Genomic DNA, 12065 nt, shown 5'->3' on the forward strand with positions numbered 1-12065 from the left:
TCCTCGAGATGCAGCTTTGTGCCAATTCAAATGTAAAGACACAAAGGTCTGCTTCTAACTTTATCCACTAAGTAATAACAACGACAGCCTGTCATTTGCAGGAGAGAATTAAAGATCATGGACATTTATTTCTGAAGCTGGCAAGGCTGGTACCCAACCATCATGCATGACCCAGGTCAAAATCCATCCTTTGTACTTGGCGAGGGACAGGAAAAATTCTGCATTTACTGCTCCACCTCACTCAAGAGAGGAGGCCGTTGTGACTGTCTTGCCTGGAAGTGATGAGCTATGAGTTCTATCCCTTTGTCATTACTTCTTCTCCCTGTGTCAGACAGTGAGTTTTCTGGGACAGATCTTGTCCTCCTCCACTGCATGTTTGACCACCATCTGCTGCAACAGAGCTCTGTCCCAGCTGGAGGGTACAACACTAAATCCAGTGCAATGAGTGCAGAGGCAATGCAGGCAATGCCAGAAAACCTCCACCATCTCCTCAGCCAGGGCCATCTCGTTCCCTTTCATTTTCTAAGGGAAATGACAAGAGGCTCCCCATAGAAATGAATATCCTCTCATCTTGCCACTGCCACCCGTTAAGATGAATCATTTTGACACCTGCTGCTGCCTTATCTGTCTCAGTTCTTGGGGTGAAATACCTCTGGGAACAAGATTAAAAGTCAGCAGTGAAGTTTAAAAATCTCTCAATAGACTAGAGTGACGTGCTTTCAGCTGCCTGGCATATGGTGCTGGGTATGAAGGGGGAATGGAAAACATCTGATGGGGGACAGTGAAGCCCTAGGGAACACAGCAGCTAAGCATGGCACTTCTTCACTGGAGCTGATCCCAGCAAAAGTCACTATAAAAGTTCTCTGCACCTTGTTGGCCCAGATGCTAGCTGAACACTTTGTAGCAGCACTTTGGTCTTTTGGAATAAAAAGACATAAAAAAATCACATCAGACTCTTTTCACTCCTGAAGTACTTAAAACCCAAGTCTTTAGACCATCCATGTGCTGTGTTGGTCACAGGATCATTCACAACTTGGAAGAGACTCAGAAGGATGTCCCAAAGCTCTCCAACACCCCTGTTAATCCCTTGACTTCCCACTTTTTAACACCCCAAGCAATACCCATCAGGGCATCAAGCATCTTCCCTATCTCCTGCTGTGGGTGACAAGCCACAGGCTTGATAAGTAGACCCACTTATGTACACCAAGTAGCTTTGATTTGTCACTAAACGTTGGGGAGTACCAGGGATAATTGGCAACCTCATTACACAAGGTTTAACTACTCTCTAGAAACGACAAACTATAATCATCACGTTGGTGCTTGAAATGAATTGTTTGGAACATTACAGTCACCAAGGCCTCTTTTTTTCCAGTTGGAGCACCCTACAGAGACATGTTTTCAATTTGCAGTAAAGATGAGGAACACAGAAAGCAAAGTAATAAATTAGAGGGGGGTTTACAGCCCAGTCCACCTAGGATAGCACAGTGAGGAAAAGGTGAAATATAGTGTTCAGCCAAAATGCTGCTTTCTAACAGCAACATAGGCAGCAAGTCTCAGATTTGAATAGAAAACAAAAGGCAAAGTTTCCATCTGACTTGAGGAATAAGGGATGAAGAAAACAGTACAGGCAGCAAGATGAAGCATCTCCTGGAAAGAGGCAGCTCCTATAAAAGAAGATGAAGTAAGGCAAGAGGCACCGGAGATATCTCAGGTGAGTCTAAAATGCCAAAGTCCATGAGGCTTTAGCAAAATTAATATCACAAAGGTTAGGAAGTAAAAGGATGACAGCTGTGTCCAAGACACTGCTCTACAGACCTCGACTTGAAGCAACAGTAACGTTCTCAGACTAGAAAGACCTGCTTTCCATCCATATTATCTTGCTTCCAGCAACTGCTCTTGCTTGACTTCAGAGAGGTACAGAAACCTCCCTCACCCACATCATGGAGGTCATGCCAGGGCACAGGATCTTTTCAGAGATAGACATGCTCTGCTTGACCTCAGCTACTGCTCAGCTTCTGTCCCAAAACAAGCAGTCTGAAGGCCTTTCTGAATTAATCAAAGCTTCTGAAATAAGGGTGCTGTCTTTGAACAGCCAAGAGGAACCCATAATGGAATCCAAGCCAAAGGAAATTCAGGGACTGATGGGACCTGATGCAGGGCCTTTAATGATCACTCACCACTCCCTAAGATTAGGAATTCTCAGAAAGCCTTTTAGATGTTGGTAGGCAGCCAAGACTCAAATCCAAAAAGGTTATGGTACCCATCTGGGTATGGGCTAAAGACTTAGCATTATGGCCATGAAGGAAGGTACAGATAGAGTCCTGTCCAAAAAGGTTGTCACTATCAGCCATTACAGCCAGGAATTTAAAACTGCTGTTAGCCATTAATCCTGCTCCATCCTATGATGTCCCACAAAGGACTACTGGGTCTCCATGGCCTGGGACCTCCCTTGTGCTGCTGGGAGCTTCTGTCCCAGTGCTATGTGTCTGCTCTCAGAGAGCACTTTTGGGGAGAGAAATCCAGGATTCAGAGCAGCACCCTCTCTAGGTATTCAGCAGATTGGCACACAGAGCAGGAAGGAACTGAACAGAAGACAAGACAGCTGTCAGCTGTACATCCCCACTCTCCTACACTCTTGAAAATGAAGCTGGACAGAAACCAAAATGTTTCCAAACCCAGGGAATTTGTGGTTTTGAAATTAATTTAATTCCACAGTAAGTTTTCTTTTAATTCCTTGTGAATGAGCTTCTCTCTCCAAACCTGAAGGATTCTGTATCAGTTTCCATCCCTTTAGGTTTTTAATCTCTCACTAGACAAACAGGCAGAATGTAATGACTTTCTGATTTAAATCATTGCAAAACAAAATGCGTTTAGAGCAGAATGTTTCAGGGGTGTTAAAGATAAAGCCAAGGAAGTATTTTGAAACCAAATTCCATCTGAACTGACCGCTCAACTCAGTAGAAGTGACATTGCTTAATGAAAAAAAATTATTTTAACACAATATTTCCAAGCACGTCCAGGAGCAGGTGGTGGGTTAGAGGCAGCATGTTAACACTGAGCGAGAGGGCAGATGCTGGACAGACACGAGCAGAGGCCACAGGTGCCCTGACACAGACGAGCATTGTCTCTGGTCCCAAATAGCAGAGAGGTCCCCACAGCAGACCAGAGGTAGGAAAGCAAATTCAGCCCATGCCTGACCTGCTTTCACAGCCCATACAGAGCGTGCAGGACTGGAATGATCCTGCCAGGTTGCCAGCCAAGAGCAAAGAGCAATGGCAGCACTTAACCATCCTCTCCCTGCTATTCATCCTTCACTTCCCTGGACTCCCAAATGGATTTGCATTGCTCAACTGAAGTACTGTTCAGGTAAAGTGATGCAGCCTTCATAGGCCAGTTAAGCAATGATTAGCACCACCCAGGACTGTCCCTGAGCCACCACACCTCTGCCAGTGCCGTGGTGCAGTGCAGGAGCAGCAGCTGTTCACCACCTCTGCTTCCTTTTGTTGCCTCTTCCCCTTTTCAAAGGTACAGACTTTGTTTCAAGTCTGAAGCTCCTCCTAAGGATGCTGCTTCTCCCAGTATGAAAATTCCCTGCAGGAAGAGATGTTGTGGCTTCCCAAAAGCTGCATCCTCCCTCCTCTTTAGACCTTGATAGAAATGCAAAAGACTCTCCTACGCTTTCAGCAGGTAGCTTTTGTATTAGCCTTCTCTTTTCTCCTTGCTAAGGCTAGAGAAAGCAAAAAAATCTCATCCAACTCTGCATCTCACTGCTTTCAGCAAATCTTGTAGTGTCTCGAGCATCTTCCCACGTGACAGCCGTGCCTTGTTGCTTGCTGACAGCCATGACCCAGCTGGGAGCATCTCTCCAGCTGACACCACCCTGCTGCCTCTCCTGCCGTGAGTACCCACTCACGCAGCAGCCTCTGCAATGCTCAGAAAAGAAAAAAAAATAAATAATCAAAGCCCTTCAACAGCCAAAAAGGAGATTCGGTTCAGTCTCCAAGGATATACTGCTGATACAGTGTGTTCACATCATCAGCCCAGGGAAACAACTTCTCCTCCTCATAGTATGCACAAGAGGTGGACACAACTGTCTAGGACCAAGCTGCAGAGATAACACTTGCTAAAAAGGAGTATGAGTTGTGGCCACACAAACCCTTTAGACAGGTTCCTCCTCTATTGTTCAGCTTCAGAAATACATGCAAACCCCAAAGATAGAAGACTTATGCATACACACATCTATTTTTAACCTCTATACATAGTTATCTAGTCCTTTTTATCCTAGGAAAAAGGCTAAACAGCCTAATGTTCCCCAAATGAAATAACTATACAATCAACAACTACATTAAGGTTTACAAGGTCCTGCCACATAGGAGTGCATATTTGTTTTTCAGTTGCTGGCAAAATAATGTATATACAGAGAGGGATTCAACTCACCACCTTCAACACTGCTCATCAGGAATGAGCATGGCATATTTGCCTTCCCTGGTGGTACATGTCTGAACATCTCCTCCAGGCAGGCACTTCAGCAAACAGGACTCTTGACCACGTTCCAACTGTGACAACAGTGGCAAAGGACTTGAAAAGGAGATGTCAGCCACCAGCACTCTGTCATCTGTGACAGCCTCAAAGGCATAACTAAAAAGGTCATTCCCTAGCTTATTTGATGTGATGTAAATTATATCTCCAAGTCCATCCACAAAGCAACTTCTGGAATACTGACTGATTCGAAACAGGGTTACCTGCAATGAGAAGGCTAGTGTGGAAGACTGTGTGGCACTAGTGTGGTGCCAAGTTCAATTTCTCTACTTCAGTGAGCAAAAGATGCTCTAGCAACACCAGCATGGCCTTGTGGGTGAGAAACTTGGCTTGCTCAGCATCACCCTCAGAAAGCACTGCTGCCCCTCTGTGCAGCAGGGACTTGCCACATTATTTCATTCCTCTATATGAAAACCTGCAAAAGTTTCCAGCGCCTGTTCGAAAAACTATGTGGCCAGAAGCAGATGCTCTGATAAGTCCATGACAAACACCACAGAATTACCCAGATGTATGCACCATGGGAAAAGCCTATTCCTCAAACCTGAGAAAATCCTTGCAGGAAGGACGAAAAGATGAAGAAATTAATTTTACTGACAAATTTTCAAACGACTTATCCCTGTCCCTTTCAATTTAATTTTCTCATCGAGTCAAAATTTCACAGCTTTGACCTTCCCTTAATGAACAACCACATCAACTATTCAAGGCATTTTTATATTTAAAAAAACACTGTTTTCCCCGTAAAGTCTCGTTTTCCTTCCCACTCACACGTCATTCAATTCCCAATTAAGGTGACTGCACAAGGACTAAGTTATTTTGTCCTCATTTATCAAAACGCATTAGGTAGTAATGAAACCTGTTCTGCCACAGTGACAGAGAGTGGGAAGCAACCACCAGTGCTTTCAGATGAAGGATTTCCCAGTGCATCTTACAGGAAGGATATCTGCCAACACTCTCCCACAAAATGCCGGATCTTTAGCTGACCTTAATTAAATCCAAGTTCCTTCCATCACTGCAGGACTCTAATTTGCCACAAGCCACATTCCGCCCTGCCACTTTGCTGCTATTCTGGTCTGGTATCTCCCTCTTCTCCATGCCAGTTTAAGAGCTGTGCACAGCATCCCTGCTTTCTATCTGGGACTGCCCTAAGCTGCAGCTCAGATGCCAGGAGCTCCCAGTTTCTTTTAACCACCCTTGCTGGCTTGCTCTCCATTTTGGGACACAGAGGGGTATCAGGACAGTAGACTGGAGAGAATTTCATTAATTGCTTTGGCAACTGTGTCCCCCTTCATTTTTCTAATCAACTCTACAGGCCTATTGTGCGTTTCTGAAGCTTTGTAGTTTTAAAAAAACCCTAGATGTTCAAGTGGAACAAAGTCTCTCTTTCAAATGAGGACAATGCCAGAGACAATTAGAAGCTAGAGATTGAAATTTCAGGATACTGAAATTTTTGTGGTGTTTTTTTTTGGGGGGGAGGTAGAGGTAGCTAGCCCAAATCAGAGAGCAATTACAAACCCAACCATCTGTTCATCTGTCGCTGACTCTCACAGCGCACGTGACAAGAGCCAGGGTCTCACCTCGCAGCTGCTGGAAGCAGGTCGTGCTGCTCTCCCCGTCCAGCGGGTGCTGCAGGACCCCGTTGCTGGGCTTGGGTCTCTCGTAGTCCCTCTCGGGCAGCATGGCCTGCTCGCTCTCCCCAGGGTGCTCCGGCCGCGGGGGCAAGGACTGCGGGAACCCGAACATCGGCAGGGACGCGAAGAAGAGTAAGGCACCACACAGCAGGAAGCCTCCCCACCACGCACCGATCCACCGAGGGTCATCTGGGGTGATGTCCAGCTTGCCTGCAAGGGCACACACACACACACACAGGTCACTGGCTTGGTTGCAGGGAGTGGAGGACACTAATGTTTGTGATCCCACAGCTGGAAGGTCATTGTTGGGGGCTGTTGACTGGTGAAAGGCTCCCAGAGACAAGGTGGGACTCACACCCTGTGAGCCACCAGTGCATAATGACCTCTACATCCAAGAGGTCCTTAGGACAGACAACACAACACCTGGTCTATCTAGAAGGTATATCCAGCTTCTGCAACACCCTGTAATCAGAGCTTCTCTCCAGTGTCTTTGGTTCTGCCAGCTCGAGGAAGCTGCCAGGTACCAGTGTCCCATGTGCTGATACCAAGGTTTTGGAGATCACTGTCCCACTGTGGTAAAAGTGCACACACAGCTGACATACCTACTGGCACAAAGACCTGCCTGGAGATGCAGCAGCACAGACAAGGACGTGTCACCTCCATCCTGGCTTACTCTTTTTTTTCCCCAGGATGTCAATACTCTCCCTGCTTTGAATTTGCAGTTCTTTTCAGCAAAGCAAAGATGGGCTTAATGGGCAACTGTGACTGTGGGGAAGGTGAAACAGTCCTAATTATTGGAAAAGAAACGAAGCTACTGCATCAAATGGGCCCAGAAAGGTAGAGAAGGAAGAAAATGAAGAAAAGCAGTGTAAAAGGCTGTAGGCCATCACTCAGTGGAGATAAGGAAAAAGGAGGTGACAGAGTCAGTTTTGGGGAACAAAAATAAGCAACAGGAGGGAAGAAACCATGTTCTTAACAGCAACCTCAATGCCACAGCTGCTTGGTAAGCTCGTGGAGGGTGCCCAGTACTGGAGCTGACTCCTGGGGGAGACCCAGTTCTATGTGGCTGGAATAACAAGTTCCTCTGTTCACGATGTCTGTCTGGTTACTGGCACTCTGAAAAATCTGTCTCAAGTGTGGCAATCAAGTTGTCTCTCAAACAGAGACAGAAGGAAACTGTTTTCTCCTTAGGGAAAGTAACACGTAGCTTTAAAATATATATAAAGTTTGAAAAATAGTCTTTTGGAGGAATTGGATTCTTCTACCATTATTTCCTCCTGCCTGAAGTGCATCTTTTTCAAGCTCTTGGGAACACAGCCACGTGAAGAGCCACATAAACTAAGGTCTTCCTCACATCCCCTTCCTAAAACAGGTGCTGTACAGAAGGCAGGGCAGCAGTGTGCCCTGGCATCCCGCGCTGCCTGCTCGGAATGGGGAGTAGGACGTGGTTCACTCACTGCAATTTGGTCTCCTCACGCTGCCCTGAGCTGCAAGGCAAAGCCAACAACAACATGGAAATGTTTTCTCACACAAAAATAGACAGAGGCCACGTGTGCCCCTGCCTCTGCATGATAGTGATGGACCACAGCCAAAGCCAGCTGGACCTGCAGCTGGAAAGCTCCATATCCTCCTTGTAACCTGCAGACCACAGCCCCTCCAGGCTTCGCAGCAATAACATTCTGTTATTTGTCTGGGGCTTTTTGAGATGTAAATATGAAGTCTTGTCTTACATTAAAAATGGTCAGATCACAATCTAATTAACTGTTTTAACGAGGCCAGCATCTTGCATCTGATGGCAACCAGCTGCAGATACCCAGAAAATACACAAAAATCAAGTCACCATGTTCCTGACATTATTCCTTTCGGTTCTTGTGATTTGTGGCTCAGGGATTTTCTAAACTAGATTTGGTGTCATGTTCATGTTTCCTTCTGTAAATGTATCCATTATTTTTTTTTAATCCATTCACAAGCTAAATTTTAGCACCCTGTGATTCACCTACTGGGAGAAGAAGAATCTTCTTCCACACATCCATATTTTGGAATGAATTATACTTAATGGTCAAATGTGTAACAGGGTTCAAGCAAGCTCCTCTGCCTACAGGACCAAGTCTTTGGCATATCTTTGCTAAAACAAAGGAATGAGAAGGGGGCAAGTGGTGTTTGGCCAAGTTGCAGCTAAATGTCTCAGCCATCAAAAAAGATACTTCTTTCCTTCTTGTTCAGTGTTATTTGGATTTATTCAGTGGCCACGTACACAGGCAAGAAAGTAGATTTGCACAATTCTGTTCTGAGTCCTGCAAGGTTTAACTCCACCCACATGAATCCTGTGAAGATGTACTTGCAATATCAAAGAACTGGAATGCACCCTCAGAAGGGACAACACCCCTGCAGCAGAATGAGAGCCTGTGAGATCGGATGGAGCTGAAAACTGTAGAAAAAGCATCTGAAGGAAAAGAATGAAACATCAGGTTTGCATCTGCAACCAAAGGCTCAGGGAGCAGTGGAGAACAGGCTATTGCACATTGCCCTCTAGTGGCAGACAGCCGAAGTGCAGGCAGCAATAAAAGCAGAATTGCCAGATTTTTTTCTTAATGAACAAGAAGAGTATTTGTGAACAATTTCGCTTAACCCTGGGCAGAGTCAAGGTAAACAATAATTAGCACTGACTTGGGAAAATCAATAATGCTCTGGGACAGAGCCTGTCTATCCAGACAGGGTCATTCGAGAAGGTGCTGGGTGGGGATGGGTTTTACTGGTGTGTCTCCATCAGAGATCCTGGATGGTCCTCCTGAGTCCTGCGGATGGTAGCTCTCCAGATTTCATCCCATGCTGTGGACATAGCTCCCCTGGAAAGTCTAAGTCCATGGCTAGCCAGTGTGCCCTGCCACAATGGTATTTTAAGCTGTTCTTTAAGAGCTGGGCTGAAATTCATCTCACAGTAGAAAAGCCCATGGAAAGAAGTAAATTTTAGCCACTATGAACCAGGACAGAGTTGAAAACTTTTGAATCCCAGTCATAACGCCCCTCTAAAAGTGACACACATACATGCCAGAGATACTCAAGATGGAATGAGATGCAGTTTCCAGCATGTGAGCACCAACATTTTTGTTCTGCTGATACATTAACATACTTAATTTCAAACAAAATCCAGTTCTCCTTACTTGTGTCAATGAAGACAGCATCCACATAGATTTTGGTACAGAAGGAGCCCAAGATAAATCCACAGGCTGGTCCAAATACCAGCATCGTAAACAGGATCCCTACAAGGAGAGAGAAAAGAAAAAATTAGTACTAAGCTCAAGTTATTCATTACAAGCTGCTCTGCTTGTCTCCTTGTCTCCTACTGACGCCAAATAGAGAAGGGTACGTCTCTGTGTTGAATGCTCCAGGTAAAAGCTTCCTAAATGCTTTTCACTTTTCCATAACTCTTCAAGAAAACAAATAGATGGAGCTGTAATAACACTGAAAGATTTCTTTTGAGCTGAGAAGACAGTGTGGATATATAGACTGTTTTGGTTGGTGGGCTGCTCTAAAAAGATATCTCACTCAAAAGCATAAGGTAAAGTAGACCTGCCTTCTCCCTGCAGAGAAATCTTTACCGCCTCCAGCTAAATTTCTTGTGGACAGGGACATTTGCAGAAGTTAGGGACAGCAAATCTATGAAATGCAGAGTTGACATAGACTGCTGGACAAAGTCCCTTTAGAGAAGGAAGAACATTCTTTCAAATCTGTGAAGCCCCTTTCCCCATTATACGCACACAGCAAATATTCCCCTAGGTGCACAGCTCTTCCTGCCTCTCACAACTGCTCATTCCTCCTGGAAAATCTGCATGAAACTGCTGGTGTAATGCCAGGTGAAGAGCTTTTATAAGTAAATAACTTACTTGTTTCAACACAATATTTAGAAGCATTTATTCTCACTCCCAGTTTGGCTCTGAAACAGGAACGCTACAGGCGCTCCGCCAACTCTCAATTATCCAGGGTAGAAAGGCAGGGGGACACAGGGATAATCCAGAAAAAGAAGCACAGATAACACAAACCTTTTGTACATTAGACAACAGAAACATATTTAGTACCTTCACATTTGGGTTGGAAAAACAACAAGAAGTCTCCAAGGACCCTTGTAAATGGCTTTCTGGAGGAAGCAAGGGCAGGTCTGAGGAGGAACAGAGAGGAGCAACTCCTGCTCATTTGTTCTGTGACCAAATGTTGCTGATGGACCAGTGTGCCCAGTGAGGGCATCTGCCCCCTGGGACCCTTGGTTAGGGTTGCACCAGCCTGTGCTGTCCTGGTGACACCCCACTTTGGAAATGTCCCATTAAGGAGCTTATTGGTATTTGGGTGCTCTGCTCGCTCTCCTTTAGCCCCAAGGTACATCCCACAATTCCTCCAAATCTCTCTGGGGGTGCTGCCTGGCATCTTGGTGCATTTGTAATGCACTTAATCACAACGATATCAGCCCTCCAGTTCCTTAACTGGAAAGTTTTCATTCTCCAGTTCTCTGTGCTTTTCTCAGGAGCTGAAGAAATTATCAGAGCTGAAAAACATGCCCAGGAAACCACCAGCCCTATGCAAGGCAAACCTCACCTGCCCATGACAGCTTAGCCAAGCATAATAAGCTGGTATGGTCAGAAAGAATTCATTATTGTTATTATTATTATTTATATGGTCAGAATAACCTCCATTTTTAAAATGCAGAGCACAAAATAACTCCTCCAGGCTTGTGGCATTGTGACCTGGCTGGATTAATAACTAGGTACGAAGCAAGGGTGTCTGCAGCCAGCTACTCGTGCAGAAACTCAGGGTGAGAATCACCTTCACAGCTATCACCTACAGAAGCAAAAGCGAGAAACCAAGGTGGTGGGAGGAAAAAAAGTGTCAGGTCGTTTGAGCAGAGTCCCTGCTGCCAGGACAGTGGCAGAAGCTGAGATCCTTAGCCGATCTCGGCTCAGCACTGCAGCAACAGCACCTGTGGGCTGCAGCCTGTGCTGCCAGCTAAATGTAGACCCCAGGGACCCTGCCCACGAAGTCCACACCAGCAGTGGAGCAAGGCACCTCCTCCCTGCAGTCATTTTATCTCTGGGCATTGGGTTTGTGCTCCACAATCCAGCACTAAGTTGGGGAATTTGTGCTCTTGGTCAACAGAGCTGCTTAGGAAGCCCTTGCCTTGCTCCCCCAGATATATATAAAGCCTCACATGAGGGATCCCAGTCTCTGGTTGCCTGCAGAAACACTTTGAGGGATGTAAAATGATGGAAGAGATAGGTCAGGAGAGCATGAAAAACAGATTTTCTTTCCCAGCACACTCAGCACCATGTCCCTCATTCCCAGCCCCAAGGCCTGCCCCAACTGCTATAAATTTTCCAGTAGCATTTTATAAAATACACACATGGCATTTTATTTTTATCACTAGATGGCATCAGTGTCTGTCTTTCAACTCCTGAGTGCTCTGAGGAGCCGGCTGGCTGAAGGTGCAGCCCATCCTGGCTCCCCAAACAGCATCACAATTGCATTACTGGGGGTCCTGCAGCTCCTGGGAGGCTGGCCCTGATGGCAGGTGCTGTCTTCACCCCCTCATTAGCTGTTCATGCCCTGTGGCTGTTTGCATGCAGGAAATCACAGACTTTAGAACAAACTGTTCTAAAACTGTTGAGTTTTCACTCAAAAAGTTCAAACAGCATCTACCAGAGGAATGGCCATGGCTGTTACTCTGATGAACAAGCTGGCAATCAAAGACCAGGTTAATCTTTGATGAATGAACACTAATTATGAGTTTCTATGTAATTATAGTCAAGCACGTAAGGACACATTTAGGCCTCATATTGGTTGGAGCGGTGCCTGGGGGACAGTGACAAATGAAGCCCATGTTTTGGAAGAGGAGCTTTTGGATTTCAGCAG

The 12065-nt window shown here is 45.7% G+C and overlaps 1 protein-coding gene across 1 annotated transcript in view; it reads right to left on the minus strand.

Moving 5' to 3' along the window:
- SLCO3A1 (solute carrier organic anion transporter family, member 3A1) overlaps positions 1 to 12065 on the minus strand; it is a 134246-nt gene that overhangs the window by 16292 nt on the left and 105889 nt on the right. Inside the window, exons 4-5 of the mRNA XM_010001307.1 lie at positions 9329 to 9427; positions 6114 to 6377 (exon numbers count right to left, since the gene is read on the minus strand). Coding sequence (XP_009999609.1) covers positions 6114 to 6377; positions 9329 to 9427 — 363 coding nt within the window. The remainder of the gene's footprint in view (positions 1 to 6113; positions 6378 to 9328; positions 9428 to 12065) is intronic.

This window comes from Chaetura pelagica, unplaced genomic scaffold, assembly GCF_000747805.2.
Source record: "Chaetura pelagica isolate M959 unplaced genomic scaffold, ChaPel_1.0 scaffold737, whole genome shotgun sequence".
NCBI lineage: Eukaryota > Metazoa > Chordata > Aves > Apodiformes > Apodidae > Chaetura > Chaetura pelagica.